Below are 19,177 nucleotides of genomic sequence, written 5' to 3'. Positions count from 1 at the left end.
AAAAAAAAAAAAAAAAAAAAAAAAAAAAAAAAAGAAAGAAAGAAAGAAAAAAAAAAGCAGCAAATATAGTACAGTACTGTGTTAAATGTAAACTACTAAAAAATAAAGGGAAAGTTTAAATCCTTTTTTAACAAGGTAAGGAAACTGTTTTTGTGTTTGTTTCATTTAAATTAAAATGGTTAAAAGCAACATTCTTCTTCATAATAAAGTTTCAAAGCTGTATTAAGACAACGTTCAGTTGTAAACTTTTGAAAGAACCACTATAATGTTTTTTGTTCAGTGACGAACATTCCAGAGTTATGAGCAACCTCCATTCCCAAGGTGTTCGTAACTCTGAGGTTCTACTGTAGCTAAATTGGGAAAAACATTAAAAAATACATAAGGATATAAAAGATACTGTTGTTCTTATGATATGTTAATCAAGATTAACCTGGACACCTATCACAAAAGTTTAATGCATTACATCATAGAAAGTTCTTATTACATGCACAAGTGTTCTATTAAAAAGGGAATTAGAGGCCTTAGTTTGCATGAAATATTAAGTAATTGTGATAGGTCCACTAATGGCTATGCTATTAAGTTACATAACAGATAAATTATTTGATTTAAGCAGAGAAGCGTCTTCTAGAGTTGGCAGATGGCATTAATCCAGTCAAGAACGTAGTACAGCAACTTATCTGAGGTGTCAACTGTATCTTAAGAAGAATTACAATTAGATTTTAAGTATCACTTCCACATACATCACTTTTTGTATCCAGCTGTAGCTCTTGAGGATGAAGACAGGCATGTGCTACTTTGATAACATGTTCGAGTTTTCGTGGCTGTTCTTCCACTTTTGCAGCCAAAAACAATGCAGTAGGAGAGATTATCTGTAAGAGAGGATAATTTTTAAGTTAAAACAATTTTTTTTTCTAGTGCAAGCAGGACCTAAAGTTACATGTAGGGGTTGAATTGGTAATTGCAAAAAGTATTAGAGAGTCCGTACTAGAGATGAGACAATATGCAAGAGTAAAAAATGAAGACAGTTACCCTAGCTGAATTTCAGTATGGTAGAGTTCTCCTACTCAGCTTATAGAGGGGAAAAATTTTTAAGCATTAAACTATATTATGATCAAGAAATGTTTCAGGCCAAATTAATTCTGACAGAGCGGACAGATTTTTTCCCATGAGATAGTCACCGAACCAAGAAGAGGGGATTCCATTTTAGATTTAGTATTGGTAAGTAGCAAGGACCTCACCGAAGAACAGGTTGCAGAGGAAAACCTTGGTTCAAACGATTCATGTGCCAAATTCAGTTTAAACTAAATGGAAGGATAAACAAAAAAAGTCTGTAATTAGGGTCCTTGATTTTTCAAAAGCGCAAACTTTAATAAATTAGGGCAAGTAGTTAGGGAAGAACAAGGATCTCAATATGGAAGAGGCTTGGATTTACTTTAAGTCAAAGTTATAGACACTATTTAAAGCCTGCATCCCAAGCAAGGAGAAAAAATTCGTAGCGAAGGGTTGCAGACCAAACTGGATGAACAAGGATCTCAAACAGGTTATTAAGGGAAAGCAGAAATCTTACAAGGAATGGAAGAAGGGATGGAGCAGCAAGGATAGCTACCTCTTGGAGGTCAGAAAGTTTAGGAAAAATGTGAGAACTGCCAAAAGCTAAGCAGAGTTGAACTATGCAAAGGAAATTAAAACCAATAGTAAAAGGTTTTTTAGCCATATAAATAAAAAGAAAACAAGTAAAGTGGGACGACTAGAACACTGAGGATGGGCTACTTTTTGCAATTACCAAGCATGGCCCAACACCTAAATGAATACTTCACCTCAGTTTTTAATAAGGGTAACGAGGCTTAGGTCAAGGTAAGGGTGGCTAATGAGTATGAGGATATGGCAGTAGAAAATTACCACATCCGAGATGGAAGTCAAACAAACAGCTTAATGAGATCAAATCAGGGGGCCTGGATAATCTCCAGCCATTAATATTAAAGGAACCTGCACATGAAATTGCAAGCCCTACAACAAGGATTTTTAATTAATCCATAAACCTGGGGTCCGTACTCTATGACTGGAGCATTGCTAATATACTACCTATTTTTAAGGGGAAAAAAGTGATCCAGGAAACTACAAATCTGTTGGCTGACCTCAATTGTATGAAAGGTCTTGCAACAAATTTTGAAACAGTAGTTAAGAATACAGAGATAAATGGTACTTTGGAAAAAATTGGCAGATTGTGCCAGACCAACCTGATGTCTTTCTTTGAGAAGATAAGTTATTTTCTAGACAAAGGAAATGCAGCAGATCAAATCTACTTGGATTTCAGTAAGGCACTGACACATTTCCACATGGAAAATTAGTTCAATTGGAGAAGATGGGGATTAAAATGAGAACTAAAAGGTAGGGAAAGGAACTGGATAAAGGGGAGACTACCACAGGTCATAATGAAAGGTGAACTGTCAGGCTGGAGGGATGTTACTAGTGGAGCTCATCAGGGATCGGTCTTGGGATCAATATTACTTATTTTCATTAATGACCGTGGCACAAAAAATGCGTGTGCACTAATAAAATCTGTGGATGACAAAGTTGGGAGGTATTGACAACACGGAGGAGGACCAGACTATCATAGAAGAAGATTTGGATGACCTTGAAAACTGAAATAATGGAAATGTGATGAAATGTAATAGTTTAAAGTCATGCACTCAGGAACAAACAAGAATTTCTATCAATCAGCTGGGGACATATCAGTTGAAAGCAACAGAGGAGGAGAAAGACCTGGATGTATTGGTTGATCACAGGATGACTGAGCCACCAATGTGATGCAGCCATGAAAATGGCTAATGCAATCTTAGGCTGAATCAGACAAGGTAATTCCAGTAGAGATGGAGAAGTGTTATTACCATTATGCAAGGCACTGGTGAGATCTCATTTGGAATAATGTGTGCAATTCTTGTCTCCCATGTTTAAGAAAGATTAATTCAACCTGGAACAGGGGCAGAGAAGAGATACTGGGATAATCAGAGGAATGGAGAACCTACCTTACGAGAGGACACTTGCGGAGCAAGACTAACCAAACTAAGGCTGAGGGGAGACATGATTGCTTGCTCTAAATACAACAGAGGGATAAACACCAGGGAGGGAGAGGGTTCATCTAAGATAAGGGCAAATGTTGGCACAAGAAAAAAAGATCTAAACTGGCGATCAACAAGTTTGGGCTTGAAATTTGATGAAGATTTCTAACCATCAGAGTAGTAAAGTTCTGAAACAGCCTCCCAAGGGGAGCAATAGGGGGGAAAAAAACCCTAACTGGTTTCAAGACTGAACTTGATAAATTTATGAAGGAAATATGATATGATTATATGGCCTAAAATGGCATGTGGCCCCTCTGCGACTGCTGGAAGCTAATATCTTCAAGGGCTGGAGATGGGACAGTAGGTGGGGAGGGGCTCTGAGTTACTACAATTAATTCTTTCCCAGGTGTCTGCCTGGTAGGTCTCACTGACATACTTAGGGTCTAACTGATCACCATATTTGGGGAGAGGAAGGAATTTTCCCCTAGGTCAGATTGGCAGAGACTATTCAGGGCTTTGGAGCTGTGCTCCGGCTCCGCTCCAGCTCCCGGCAAAAACCTGCAGCTCCACTGCTCTGGAGCTGCTCCGCGCTCCAGCTCTGGGCTCTGCTCCAAAGCCCTGCTCTGGGTTGTTTTTTTCCCACCTCCTCTGCAGCATGGGTCACTTGCTGGTTTGAACTACAGTAAATGGTGGATTCTCTATAACTTGAAGTCTTTAAATCATGATTCAAGGACTTCAGTAACTCAGCCAGAGGTTATGGGTCTATCACAGGAGTGCATGGGTGAAGTTCTGTGGCCTGCAATGTGCAGGAGGTCAGACTAGATAATCATGATGGTCCCCTTCTGGAATTAAAGTCTATGTGACTAGTCACAGGTAAAACAGTTTTCCAGACACAGGTTAGAATAGGATATTTCTTTTGAAATTTACTAAATTCAGACAGTTCATTCAAGTAAAGATTAAGTCCAGAAGTGAGTGAACTCTGATACTATCTTTTGTTATGAAAAAGTTGAAGCAGAGTCCCAGGAAGATCCACTAGTTGTTGACTGTCAGAAGCACAAACCCCATTTGGCACAGACACTTGGCAAGCAATCAAAATGCTAATGGATCGGAAGTATGAGACAATAACATGACCAATGATTTCACAGGAGTACCTCTGGTCTGGAACAGTCCCATAATACTTAACACAAAATGTGTGCCTGGGATGCATTAAGCACACCAGGATTCATGAACTAGAATGCATGTTTGAATACAAATTACTCTGGGGAAGGATAAACGATATACACCCACTTTAAGGACCAATAAGACCTCAATGCAGACTGCCATATTTGTAAAATTCAATAAAAATATTCTTTAATATTTGTATACAATGCCAGAACAGAGGCACTGTTCTATAGCCCAGTTCCTAGATGTCAGTTTTCAGGATCAGAGTACATAAATAGGTTCCTATTTCTCCTAAGCTGAAAAAAATTAATATTTAAAGGAGCTGATCTTTTGAGAAAGTGCATTTTGTATTTGCCACTCCCATTTTTTCAGGCAAACAATAGAGTGAATAGTTAATTCTAAAATGTCTGCCAACTCATTTTTCTGTATCAAGGAAACCTGACCTTTCACTTCTTATTCCAAAAGTTATCAAGTGATACATAAAATTGTGTTAAAACTGTACAGTTAAGATTATAATATGGTCAACCAAGACAAATTTACAGGATAAAGAAATAAGGCCTTGTCTTGCTGCAGAAGTTACACCAGATTAATTTTAATTGATATAACTGTAAATGGTTTTAAGAGCATTCATCCAGGGTTTACAAATTGTTTATCAATTTTAAAGCAGACTGAAGTTATAGTACAACTTCTGTATGTAGACCAACAGTAAGAAACAATCTGCCCATTGAGTGTCAATTAGATATGTTATCTATTGTAGCAACAAACATTTTAAGCTACATATTGATACAAAGCTCAGGCAGATATGAATTATAATTAAGGCTACGTTTTAGTCACGGGTATTTTTCGTAAAAGCTATGGACAGGTCACGGGCAGTAAACAAAAATTCCTGGCCCATGACCCGTCCCTGACTTTTACTATATACCCAACTAAAACATGCTCTGCAGTGCATGCTGCCTCTGCCTGCAGGCACCGCCCCCGCAGCTCCCATTGGCCGCAGTTCCTTAGGGTTCCTGGGAGCTGCGAAGCCAGCGCTCTGGGTGAAGGCATCCCGCAGAGCTGCCTGGCCACGCCTCCACCTAGCAGCTGAGTGAGGGGGAGGATGTCGCTGCTTCCAGGGAGCCCTCCAGGTAAGCGCTGCCCAGAGCCTGCCTCACCCTGTCCCGTGCCCCAATCCACACCCAAACTCTGCTGCTGGGAGGGGGAGGTGGCCTGAGACTGCCCCAGCAGCTGCCGGTGCCCCTGGCGCAGGGTAGCTGCCTGAGTTTCCCCTGAGGCAGGAGCACCAGCCGCTGCAGAAGTCATGGAGGTCATGGAATCTGTGACTTCCGTGACAAACTCGCAGCCTTAATTATAAATGGATCTTCATAGTAGTCACAGTTTAACAAAAATCCCAAATGAAATTACTTGCTTTACACCGTCAATGGGTATCGTAGCCCTTTCCATTGAGCCAAGATGGGGGATATCCTAAAAGTCAAATACTTGTTTTTCTTGTTATAAAAGTGGACAAACTATGGACAACTGAAATCAGTCACCTCTGATTAGAAGCAGATATTTTCAACTGTTTCACTTAACATTAAGAAAACAAAAAGACCCTCTTAATGTTTCTCATAATTTTTCTATAAACCTTAAAGTTTAGCAAACTAAAAGGAACACAAACAGCAAATCTGGGCCTCCTTTGAGCTACAGCAATATGCAATTAAAAAACCTAAAGCAGGGATAGCCTATTTTTTGTCAAGGACCAAATTTCTTGGTCAAGGTATAGTCAAGGTCCAGACTCCAGAGAAAGCAATAATTAAATAACCACCACCAGCAAATACAAAGATTTTGGGGTCTGTTCAAAAGCCTCTGGCGGTCTGGATTTGGCCATGGTCTGCCTATTGATTACCCCGACCTAAAGTTTCCTCGCTAAAGCTGGATCACAGGCAGCAATTGCCTACACAGCTCCCTAAGAAAAAGGAAATAGCCTCCCTGTGTTCTTTGGATATATTTACCTGCAGCATTTAGTATTTTACTTCCCCAAATAAACTGCATTTCACATTTAAGTTCGGTTTCATTCTTGCAACAAAATTAACTAAAATTTGTTGATGTTATACTTTAATGTATAAAAGGTATTATTAAGGTTGCCCTACACTTTCTGTAAAATCCAGTTTTCAGTTACTTATAACCGTCAAACCTGAACCACTTAAACTGAGTTTTCCATGCCAGGTATCTGCCTCAAGCTAAATTTATTTTGAAAGTTTCAGCCAGACTGGTTCAGCTGCTTGAGAACCAGACAACAGAATAACGTTTTGTCATTTAAAAAAATTCTGGTGACCTTTTCTTTGAGGAGCACTATCATGCTCTGGAATAGGAACTTGCAAATTAGCAGGAGGTACATTGTTAGGGAAGTGCCTGGTGCTGTTCTCGTGAAAACCTGCTCAAACTTGGCCCAGTCATAGTTTTTGAAAAGTTTCAGATCACAAAGACAGCTAAAATCTTGAAGATTCTGTGTGTACTGAGCACACTCCAGCTACTCACAGCTACTATGTAAAACCAGAGGTATGTGAACCATCCCAACAGCATAAGTGAGCATGCTCCAATCCAGGGTTACAAAGCCAGACTTTCCTTGCAATTGCTATTCTGGGCCAAGCACAGGAACTAAGAGCAGGGAACCTGTGCCTGCTGTACTTTCAGTGACCCTTTTGCTGGTACCCAGTCAATGTGGATGTGTTAGACACCAGACTCAAATGCAAAGGGGATAAGAGCCAGACCAGGGTGGAGGGAAACAAAGTACCTGATGAGACTGGGACTCTGAGATGGGGAGGGATGGGGCAAGGGAAGATGTGAGAGTATGGGGAAAGTGTCAGATCTCACAAGGAACTGAAGTGTGGGGAAATTGGACAAGGAATCTGGAGGTCAGGGGGACAGGAGTGGAGGGGGAGACTGGGACTCTGGCAGAGAGCCCTGGAGGGTAGGATATTAGGGTTGGTTGGGCAGGAAGACTGGAATGAGAAGCCAGAGAAACAAAGTGGGACTGTGATGAGGAACCCAGGGTAGGAAAGAGAACTGGGAAAGAAACAGGTTGGAAGTGATGGGGCAGAAGGGGTGAAACTGAGGTGGGGATGAGGCAGAGAAGTGAGAACAGCTAAAAGTCTCCGTCCACTACTGCACACTTCCCTCCAGAGGCTGGAATGAAACCCAAAAAACCAGAATCTCACCATTCCGTTGCAATCAGCAAGTATCTGTGGAAACCCACTGGCAATGTGCATTTTTCAGCCCCCTTTAAGTGCTGGTCCACATAGAAGGATGACATTCTACTACTGCCATCAGTTACTCCATTAGCTCAAGTGGCACAGGTCTGTGTGGTGGAGCAGAGAGTCTAATGCTGCTAATGAACTATGTGGGTGTCAATATCTTATATGATGGAATCTGTTTTTTTCAGTTTGCTTTTTTAAAAAAAATCTAGGAAATTCCACACAAAACTACATTAACAGAACATTATTAAGGTTGCAAAGTCAAGCCTGAAAAAATTAGGAAGTGCCAGAATTAAGATTGTACAGGCAACCTTAATTTGGCCCCCTTGTGCACATTCATTTAATAAAGCCTTTAATTACATGATCACACACTCCCCACTCGCCCCAGGATACCTGCCTCATTCAGTGCACTGGATATGAAACAGGGTTGCATAGCAAAGAGGCTGTTGTCTGTAACCCCCCTGCCTCATTTGTTGCAGAAGTTGAAAGATGCACAGTGAATGAACCAAGGGATTGCACAAAGAGAAAGGAGGGTCCCATGGTCAAGGCAGCTGAATGTTGCACTGGAAAACCGGATTCTATCCCTGCTTCTGCCAGAGAATTCTATGCGACTAAGTCTCGCTTGATCAAATAATTGTTAAGCAGTTACGTCTCCAATAATTTCCATTGAAATTCTATGAGAGATGTCTGACTGACAGTACTGGAGTTCTACTTAGCCAAATATCAGGTATAGCATTAGAATGCTTCCTCCATCCATCAACTTCTCAATGTGCCTCAACTTTTACTGAGCAGGGCCACTTTCAAAGGTGAGAGGTCTCCATGTCCATTCAACCCTTGATTTCCATGGCCTTGTCTAAGCTAGAGTTTTTTGGTATTGTTACTCAAGTTAACCATTTTTGAAGATACTTATTCAGGTAAGAAATGGTTTCCTTGAAACTTCAGACATAGCACGTCAGTGAGGAACACATACTCTTCAAGATGCAAGGACAGCTGAGCTACTCATATGGAGATCCACCTATCATGAGTACTTAAAATTTTATTCTGACAGTATTTTATTTCATACCTTTCACTTTAGAGCATAATAGAAGTACTTAAGATTAGGTGGCGAAACAAAGAGCTCGCATTCCTTTTATCAGAGGGCACATTTAAAAAAAATTTCCATTTAAGTAATAAGAAAGAGGCATTCAGTTTGCAGCTATAAGCTGATTATCAGGGAGTATTCTGGTCAAACTGCCAAGAGTTGGAACAGCACAAATGTTCAAGAGAGCTCTATCTTCTCAAGCCTTCCTTTTTAACAATTTAATCACCTTTTGCAGCTGTTTCTTAGCTTAAGTAAAATGGGTTAATTTCAATTTCCTAGTGGACAGATCAGCATCAGATATCTGTCATTAGAACTGCCATCCTTATAAGTCTTGTGCCTTGTCTAGACTGAACTTTTTGGTACAGTCTTAACTCTAGATAATACAACTGAAAACAGACATAGCATAAACATTTGCTACTTTTGCTTCACCATAGGCTAAATATAAGGGGAATGCAAGGGATTTGTCACTCAAACTCATCATAAAACCATCAGGAAAATGTGCAGAATAAAGTTCCTTCAGAATTAATTTTTAAATATTTCATTTTAACTACTCACTTGTGAGGGTAGGTAGCCTCTCAGCAGTAGCTCAGCAATCATTACCTCTAGCAGTATATATGCTCCTCACTGAAGACTACAAGTATGCCAAGCTTGAAGTTTTAAAAGGAAACCATTTGGATGATCTAAATAACAAAGGCTTAAAGATAACTAAGTCTGAGAACGAGTTCTGTGAGGAGAAAAATAAAGAATTCTGAATTTCATTTCAGTTAAGTTTAATCAACACATAAAATAAGGTATAAAAGTGTTTTCTCAGTTACTATGCAGCCACTACAGTACGTACAGAAAGTAGCAAAGGGAAAATACTTTCGTGCCTTTTCTAAAAAAAATAAAATAAAAATGAAAAATATCACATTAAGTTTAAGAGAGCATGGTGTTAACATATGCCTCAGATTTAAAAGAACTCTGGAGACAAGATTACTAAAATGGTGTAAGAGGATTTTGGCAGGTGGCAGGAATCCCATTTTTGATCATCAATCAAAACAGACAATTTCACAGAAAGAGTGAAGATGCCTGTGCTCTTAGTGCAGCATGTAATTCAAGGAGAACATCATTGTTAACCTGATTTAAAATATCAGTGTTCACATTTCAGAAATGCCAGTTATTAAAATATGTAGATATGGCTCTCCAAATATAGTCATTCACTTGCTATTTAAAACCTGATGTCTTCCTTACAAATGTGCTTGTTGGGTTAAGTACCTAGGGCTGTGAAAACCCGCACACACCACTCATATTTTTGATGTTATGCCACTGAAATATTTATATGAACATATTTTGTTTTTATATTAACAATTTAAGGCTCTAATTTTAATCTGAAGCAAAGCTACCTAGTCGTAAAAAGTTAGAATGGAAGTGATAGGGACATTTTTTGTTATTCTGATGTGTAGGCAGTAAACTATAGAACTGTCTAGAACAGTGTTCCCCAAACTTTTTACCTGGTGCTCCCCCTTGCCCCCCACACCCCCTCCGAGCTGGGGCCAAGAACGAGGCCACAGTCAGGGCCATGGCTGGGAACACACCTGCAGCCAGGGCCGGGGCCAGAGCCACAGCTGGGCCAGGAGCAGGAACAGAGTGGAACAGATAGCACTCCCTCCCTGCCCCCCTGTGGGGACTAGCCCGGGCCCCGCTATGCCCCCCCCAAACGTTCCTTCGTGCCCCCACACTGTTTGCAGACCACTGGTCTAGAAGCATCAAGGAGGAAGGGGAAATAAGTGGAGTTACCAGTTACTGGAAAGCAACGCATTGGCTGTTGGAGATGGGACTGTGTGGAATCCTCAACTGTTAAGGGAGCTTGGTTTACTACAATCTTGAAATTTATGAAGGTGGACAGGGCTTCAGAAAGCTTAGGTTTATATAAAGTTGGCTAGCTCCTTTTAGTTTTCAGGGTTGAGTTCACTGGGTAGTTTCTCATATGAACTGTGGTAAGCATAAATGTTCTCAATCAATGCTACAAAGAAGTGGTTGGTAGAGTGTACAGTTTAATTTGACTCAAAATTCCTAAAGTTAAAGTAGCATGAAACAAGTTATTGCTTCGGCTGAAATAATAAATAGAGTTCTTTAGAAGTAAAATGTAAAAGGTTGTCAAGATAAAAAGGATCCATGATCTAGAGAGCCTAGAAAATTCAGACTTTCCAGATTATTCAATGTCTGTGCCACTGAATGGAGCTTAACCTACTGAAGTGGAAGAGCGAACATTGATGTATTTAAAAAAAATTTGAGACATCTGAGAGTCATCAAAATGTAGCCACAAGAATAATTTAAGCCTGTTTGTTTCAGGTCTTCCAGCAGCTCTTCGATACTAGCTTCATTCATCTTTGACACACAAATACAGCAGAATTGATGTGATTATGCCAGAAAATCTGAATAGCAAAGACTTGAACTTGACAGGAAAGTTGCAACCTTCTTTTATGGAAAAACCTTCATTTTTAAAATAGCACAAAATGAACAATTTAAATAAATGTAAGCATTTTCCAGGGATATACTCCTCTGGACAGATTGGAGTAAAATGTCAAAAAATGCCTAAACGTAAATCCATTTTCAAAAGTGGCTGTGGCAGTTAGGAGCCAAATCCCATTGGAAATAAAGAAAAGATACTACACTGAAGTTTTTAAAAACAATGCTTGATGATGGGCTGGACATTTGACTAGTCCAAAAATAAACGGCCAACTGACTGGTCAAATAATATCAAAAACAGTCAAATATTTTTAAGCATAAATTCATTAGAACAGCAACAAAAAAGTAAGACTTGATGGTCACCAACAGGCTTGGCCTTAAATAGATGCTTATGTCTAATAACAAAAATACAAATTACTTAACTGAGTTATTTTAATTCAGAAAAATGCAAAACACAATGAAGTTCCAGGGCATTCCTGCTGGAACATTTGATCGTGATCAAATAATAGGAAGTCTATTGACTGGCTTGTCAAACCAGTACTTGGTGGGTTGCAGGTGCATGGAATGGCCTTAGAATTCATCTCCAATATGCACCATAATTTACTCCAGGGACCTTGACCGTTAGACTATCTTGATAAAAAGCTTTCCAAGCTTAAAAAAAGCATAGTAGATAAAGACAAAAACACCTAGAATATTAATATATTGTTTTCAAGCTCAATACAGTGTGGACGTATTGATGTTTAACCATCTTGAAAGTTAAGTGGTTATAGATTATGCTAGATTCTTCAAACTATGATCCACAGAGTTGGATTCTGGCATTTCCTTATTTCCAGCAGCCAAATTCCATTAAAAACTGCTAAAAACATTCAATGCTTTTACAATATTACTTTCCTATGATTGTCTCACATGCCACGGGTATGTTATGAGATTGCCTTGATCATCTCTCCCCATGCACGATCACAGTAATGCAGCCAAAGGTCTGAATACTTTGACAACTTCCACAATTGGGTATCAAAATATTTTAACTCTTTGAAGTGCAATAATTAGGAGGAAGAATAACTTAATCTCACCTGTAGTGTTTAGGCACTTTACCAGGATTCTAACATGTGTGACATTAAACAATGACAGGGCATCATATTTTAAGTGCACTGGATGCTTCTTAGCCTGGTTATCTGGTACAGTATTTCAGCACAGTACTTCTACAAAGTGATTTGATTAAAATATATAATTGGAGGTCAATTTGAGAGTTTAAGAGTGCATCCTGAGTGCTTTACCTCCCATTTCCCATGTGCCCCAGGGCCTCTTTCTTATTTCTGCATTTGAAAACAGGCAAAAATGATATCTAGAATTAATACAAAACTGAAGCTAAGTTACAGTTGATGCCTCGTATGAATGTAATGATGAAACAGTTATTTAAACTTATGTGAATAGTTTGCAGAACTTGTGTCTCTGCGGTATCTTCTTTTAACAAGAGTATAAACCTTATGGTGTTAAAATGGTTAACCAGCAAACCAAAAGTTGTTTAAGTCTCTGTCAACATTAACACTGAAAGCATCAGCTGAAATAATGATACATTTCATGTTAAACTTTGTTTCTATATGGTTTGCCTGACCAGCAAAAACTAGCTATTGCTGTTCTAAAGGTAGAGTATGGATCTAGACAAAAAATTATTAAACTTATGGCTGGTCTCCACTTATCAAACAAAAATGTAGAGAGTTTAAAAATTGCTGTTACGCTGTTTCAATGCCAGGATATACAAAACTGAACTTGAAACAACTGCTGAAATCATTGCAATATAGCCATTTTGACTTCCTTCAAGATTTTAAAAATTTACTACAAAGTTGCTATCATTTTGAAAACTTCAGAAACAGAACTGAGCCAATAAAAATGTATCAGTGAATAGTTTCTTTCAGCAGATCTTATAACATCTAGCAATGGCCATCATGGAGTAGAGATGTTTTAGCTATAAATATGTATGTATTTGCATGATCTACTGACATGCATAATCAAATGGTACTTAAGGGATAAATACATAAGTAGTTTAGTGTAGAATAGTTAAAAGAAATTCAGCTTATCAATAAAAAGGAAAAGGCTTAAGCCTTACAATCTGAATTGATCCTTGCAGCCACAACTCAACCTATTGTGACTTTTGCCAGCTAATTTTTATCCCCAGCCTTCCTATTTCTTGTTTTCGTGAGTAAGCATTACCTTTAATGTAAGTCGAAGAACCATTAAACATGTACTTTGCATATTCGATAAAAAATGCCAGATAGACTTTAGTTTTAAGATCATTAGTACCTTGTACAATTTTAATTTCTAACAGTTAGTTTCTTTTTGCAGTAGATGAATGTAGTAGTTAAGTTTTCAGCTGGCCAAGCACTCTGAAGATTTGGATAACATTTACTAAATATTCATAACAGTCTTTGGCCTTTGCCCTGTCTACAAAGAACTTGCCAGATAGCTTGGGAGTATGAATTTAAAAGTGACTCACATTCACTTTGAGACCACTCCCTTCACCCTAAAAGAATAGGAAAAGAAAAAATGAGGCAGTGCATTTGATGCCTATGCATCAATTCAAATATAAAAGCCACCGTCTAACATAATATTCACAGCAAATACAGAAAGTTATTTGGAGACACTAGTATAAGTGCTCTGAAAGATATGTGCTAGCTTTTTAACTTTTAGTTCAATTAATAATACGTTATAAGTTATCCTTCCATAAATGTAGCTTTTCTGAAACTGAAGGTTGCATCGCACTCAGCCACAAGATATTTAATGCAGCTCTGCTTACAAGTTACAGATGTGCTAGCAATTCTAAGGGCAGGTCTTCACTACCCGCCGGATCAGCAGGTAGAGATCTATCTATCGGAGATCAATTTATCACGTCTCATCTAGACGCAGATAAATCGATCCCCGAACGTGCTCCCCATCCACTCCGGAACTCCAACTGGCAAGAGGCAGAAGCGGAGTCGACAGGGGAGCGGCAGCGGTCAACTCACCGCCGTCCTCACGGGCAGGTAAGTCAACCTAAGATACGCCGACTTCAGCTATGCTAGTCACGTAGCTGAAGTTGCGTATCTTAGATTGACCCCCCCCTCCACCAGTGTAGACCAGGGATAAGAACTAAGTGACTATATATACTAGTGTCCAGTTGAAGGTAGACTATAGCAGCTAAATACTCTCGTCACTACCAAAAGCTGGCCTAGGTTGCTAGATGCGTCTTGGTTTACCACCCAATGGATTTCTTTTTTAGGCTACGCCAGTCTGGGCTGTGGAAATATCACGTAAACTCAAGTCTCCACTCCAAGCAACTCTGCCTGAAAGAGGAGGACCATAAACTGCCCCAAAACAGTCACAAAAGTAACCTTCAGATGCCTCACTTGATTATACTCAATTGGCCATGGGTTATCAACTAGACCAGCGATCCTAAAACTGTGGGTTGTGACCCCAAAAAGGATCGTGACCTCATTTTAACAGGGTCGCCAGGGTCAGCGTTAGACTTGCTGGGCCTGCTGCTGAAGCCTGAGCCCCGTCGCCTGGTGCTGAAGTTGAAGCCCAAGGGCATCAATGCTCGGACTTCACCCCCCAGGGTGGCAGGCCTCAGGCTCGGCTCCAGCCCCCTCCCCGTGCCTGGAGTCATGTAGTAATTTTTGTTGTCAGAAGGGGGTCGCGATGCAATGAAATTTGAGAACCGCTGAACAAGACCCTGTATTTATCTATCAAAATGAGAAAAAGTGATGTAGTACAAATCTTCTACTGACCTCGATGAATTAATCCAAAAACAGCTTTAAAAGGCTTGTCCATGCAAAATAACCTAATCGTATTTAAACATGATTTTGATATACACTTGAGTCCTAAACCTCTTCTAACACTATTCTTGCCCTGAGAACAAAAAGCTATTTTAAAGAAGTACATTCCACTTTAGATACATATCACAATAAAATAAATACGTGGTCCTAACACAGTTGCAACACAGATTTTCTCCATTCATAAAACAAGAATAAAGAGTGTCCAGGTCCAGGACATAATCATGTCTCAGAATCATGTTTAAACAACACTGATATTTCTGTCACACAGACAGAGCCTTAACATTTTTTGTAGATGTGGCTTAAAACGCTGTAACTATTTGATAACCAGCTTGCTGCAAATTTGACAGACTCCTAGGTGGCAAAAATAGTTCATCATGATTATGAAATTTGTTTCTGGTCCAATAATTTTATATGGCTAATGTCTTGTTCTACCATCAAAACAAAAAAAAATCTTAACGCACCTGGATCTCAACTATGTTTCACACCAGTGTTTAAACTATTTTTACAATGTAGCCAGGGCTCAGAGAGTCCATCCATGCCATTAAATAACATACCTCCTTACACCATTGACTATTCTTTATAAGGGGGGAGGAAGAAAGCAAATCCAAAAGATCTATTTTCATATGATGAAAGACAAGCACTGAACAAATATTTTTTGACCAACACATCTAATATATCTGACAGGAAAAACAGGCTTGAGATTTCACATTATCCAGTTTCAAAAAATATTCCAAACAGAACTGATTACAGAAACATCCAAACACGAACAGAATTTGTATTAAAGATTTAACATCCAGTTCACCAGTAAATTACATACAAGGCAGCTAGAGCTACTTTCCAGACAAGATTTGAGATTTTTCCATCTACTGTAACTGCCCATTGAGTTACTGAAGGTAGAAGAATTATATTAGTTGACCACGGCTTTTACAAAACTAAGTAGAGTAGAACTTCAGAGTTATGAACTGACCAGTCAACCAACCACACACCTCACTTGGAACTGGAAGTATGCAATCAGGGAACAGCAGAGACAAAAAAAAAAGAAGCAAATACAGTACAATACTGTGTTAAATGTGAACTACTAAAAAATAAAGGGAAAGTTTAAAAAATATTTGTCAAGGTAAGGAAACACTTTCTGTGCTCGTTTCATCTAAATTAAGATGGTTAAAAGCAGCATTTTTCTTCTGCATAAGTTTCAAAGCTGTATTAAGTCAAATCTCAGTTGTAAACTTTTGAAAGAACCACCATAATGGTTTTTGTTCAGCGTTACAAACAACCTCCATTCCATGAGGTGATCATAACTTTGAGGTTCTACTGCATACGTAAATTAGACACAAACCATAGTTGCATCAGTTAGGCACATCATGCCGTGCAACACAGTAACTGGTGACTCCTAACTAGTAAAGGTAGTATTTGTTCCATATCTAGAGCCCTCCAAATCTGCGGAGATCAGCTTTATATCTGAGGATGAGGATATCCTCAGACCATGTTTGCAGATCAGATGCAGATACAAATTTTGTATACGCACAGGTCTCTACCCAAATCCCCAGACTTTTAAACTACATTGACAGAGAGTTTAACCAACATATCTACAATAGAAAAATCAAGAAGATTGGTCAGCATGTATTCTTGCTATCACATTATTTCTCTAGCTTAGGATCATAGCAGAAGTTAAATTTTAATTACTACCTGTTAAAATAGTCTCCACTTGAAATAAGAGTACTACAAATAATATTTCTAAAATAGTATTCTGAAGCTAGAATACTTTAAAATACAGTGAAACTGTACATGCTGACAGCATCACATGTGAAAGCTATCTCAGCTGTTGCTTCAAAATTATGTGCAAGTATAGTTTAAGAGTATAAAAGTCAGTACTTACATTTCTATTAAATTTTGTGAAGGAATGATGCATATAAAACCTGTGCATGTAAACAATTGCAGTATTTATTGTAAGCTGAGATCTGAAAGACGGGATTAAGGAAATTTTACACATCTAGACAAACAATGTATAATCAGTAAAGTTGAAATTCTATCTACCACAAATACTTTTTGTTATGTTATTCTATTAAATAAAGCTGTAACTGAATTAATAAAGCAGTAATAAACTGAGTACACATAACTGGTGTGAAGATACTTTTACTATTTCTTTCAAACACAATAGGGAGTTTGTAAAACCAGATTTACCATGTCTCATTCATTGGAAGGAGACTCCCTAATTCAGGATTTATCTTTAGACAGATTTTAACATTGCATCCTCTTGCTAGGAACAATTTTACTGTATCAAACATTTTAAAATAACTCTCTCAAGTACCCTTTATATACGTTTATGAAGGTTAAGAGTCTTTTTTCTAACTACTATAACCCACTGAATCCTAGCTTTTAAAATCGAATTGAACAAAAACTTGTTATAGTAATTGGATGTTAATTCCAAGAGAAATGGAATAGATTATTTCCTGTGAACAATAACTATTGTTTATACTTAAAGTACTTCTAACAAAACCTAGTAATCAATGAAAAAACTGCCAAGTCTACAATCACACTATATGACAATTTGAATGAGGGGCACTGTAAAGGTATAATTGAAAAACAATGGAAAAAGTTTATAAAAACTGCTTTAGGATTAATCCAAAAAGAGAGGCAGTCTGCTTTTAAGTGAGACAACTAGGAGGCCTTCTTTGTGACGAGTATGGTAAAATATAAACTAAGATTAAGCTACAAACACAGGGTCTTAAAATGCAGCTCTTTCTCCTAACATTATATTCAACTTCAATAAAAAAAAAGGTCATTCTCCCTTTTATTTCAAGGGGTGGGAGAGAAGAAGTTTGGCTTTAAGGGACTAAGAATATTACAGTAGCTGCAAAAGCCACAGGAGATGAAAACAGCTTGGGAGTTTAGTCACATCAGTGGGGTGAAAGAATCTCGACCCAATCTAGAGAAGCACGTGCTTCAATCCCCCGCCCTCCATACCCGGCGGCAGCAGCAGCACAGAGTTGGGGGGGATGTTACACCAGCTCAGACCCGCTCCCAGAAGACGCTGGATCAACCGGGAGTTTGAGATAATGTAATAATCACCCCCAAACCCCAGAGACACGGAGCCGGGAACGGAAACACCAGCCAACAACTCCCGCCCGGCAGCGGCTCCCCACTGCCTCCCCTCCAGCACCCCCTAGGCCCCAGCTCCCTTCCCGGCGCCAGGCCCCGGTTCGCTCCCTCTCCAGGCCCCCGGCACTCTCCGGCTCTCGGCCGGTACCTCTCGCTACACCCGACCTGGTACCTAGCCGGCCCCCGGGCCGGCCCCCGCTCCCCTCCCTACGCGCTGAACTGCCGGATGAGGCTGCCGCCGCTACCGCCCAGGCCTGGCCCTCCCCCGGCCCGGTCTCCCCGTTCGGATACACGTTGAGGCGCTGGCCCATGTCCTGGATGAGGTTGGCCGCCTGCTGCCGATACGAGAGCTCCTTGTCGGCCTCCACCCCGCAGCGCCGGGTCGGCGTGCTCTCCAGCTGCTCCCGGCTGAAGAACCAGCGCGATGCCGACAAAGAGGCGCCGCCACCCCGCACCGCCGAGCCCGCGCCACCAGACCCACTCGCAGCCGCCGCCATGACACTTCCTCCCCCTCCTCCGGCCCCGCCCGCCGGCGGCCCAGCCGCCGCGGCGCCTGGCCCCTCTTCTCCCTCCATATTCGTTCTCGCGAGAACTCGGGGCCACGGGCCCGGCGAGGATTCCACCTAGCCGCCTAAAACCATAGAGTCTGGCGAGAGCGGAGCTAGAGCGCCGCAAGGGAAACCGGGTCACGTGGTCTATGAGGTTTCCATCGGCGGACACTCCTATCGAGGCACCGTGCGGTACAGTGGCCCGCCCCGGATGTGGGGCGCAGGGAGAGGAGCCGCTACAGGATAGGTAATGAGAACCCCACCTCCCGCGTCTCCAACTCCGGCCCCTTCCCCCGCAGCCTCAGGAAAGCTCCGCCTCGATCGGATCCGGGCGGAAATGAGGTACCGTCGCGCTTCTCCTCCATTGTGCGGCCGCTCGTGCGTCACCGCTCACCATCCCACCGCCTTGCGGCGGGGTGCGGCTTTGTGTGATCCAGGGGACGGAGCGGGTGCGCCGCGGGCCTCGCTTCGTCCGGGGCAGGCCTCCCCCACCGCAACACCGGGGCTCGGCCTGCAGCCGCCCCTCCCCCGCTGCCCTTCAGAGCCCCAGCCGTCCGCCCGCCTCTTTCCCGGGCTTGGTCTAGAGCTGCTCCCTTCCCCGGAGCCCCCTCTGTGGGCAGGGCCGGAGTAACTCTCCTCTGGGCCTGGGGCGATTAGATTTTGTGGGACCCGTATACAAGGCTTTTTCCTAATTTAAAACAAAATCATCACAATTATGCCATTGAGACTATTAACGCTA

General features: G+C 40.8%; 1 protein-coding gene across 5 annotated transcripts in view; it reads right to left on the bottom strand.

Annotated features, from left to right (window-relative positions):
• CCNT2 (cyclin T2) overlaps nt 1-18,465 on the bottom strand; it is a 48,427-nt gene extending 29,962 nt beyond the window's left edge. For 2 of the 5 annotated variants that reach the window (XM_026647426.1, XM_026647427.1), the window contains exons 1-4: nt 18,182-18,391; nt 16,668-16,749; nt 13,474-13,500; nt 741-869 (exon numbers count right to left, since the gene is read on the bottom strand). In XM_026647426.1, coding sequence (XP_026503211.1) covers nt 741-869; nt 13,474-13,500; nt 16,668-16,749; nt 18,182-18,387 — 444 coding nt within the window. In that variant the 5' untranslated portion in view covers nt 18,388-18,391. Of the gene's footprint in view, nt 1-740; nt 870-9,089; nt 9,184-13,473; nt 13,501-16,667; nt 16,750-18,181 lie in introns of those variants that run through there. The other 3 variants (XM_026647425.1, XM_024198902.2, XM_026647428.1) reach the window with 3 other exon arrangements.
• Nucleotides 18,466-19,177: the final 712 nt, after the last annotated feature.

Source organism: Terrapene carolina, unplaced genomic scaffold, assembly GCF_002925995.2.
Source record: "Terrapene carolina triunguis isolate 2854851 unplaced genomic scaffold, T_m_triunguis-2.0 Scaffold62, whole genome shotgun sequence".
NCBI classification, from domain to species: Eukaryota; Metazoa; Chordata; order Testudines; family Emydidae; genus Terrapene; species Terrapene triunguis.
This window is presented reverse-complemented; position numbering and strand designations above follow the sequence as displayed.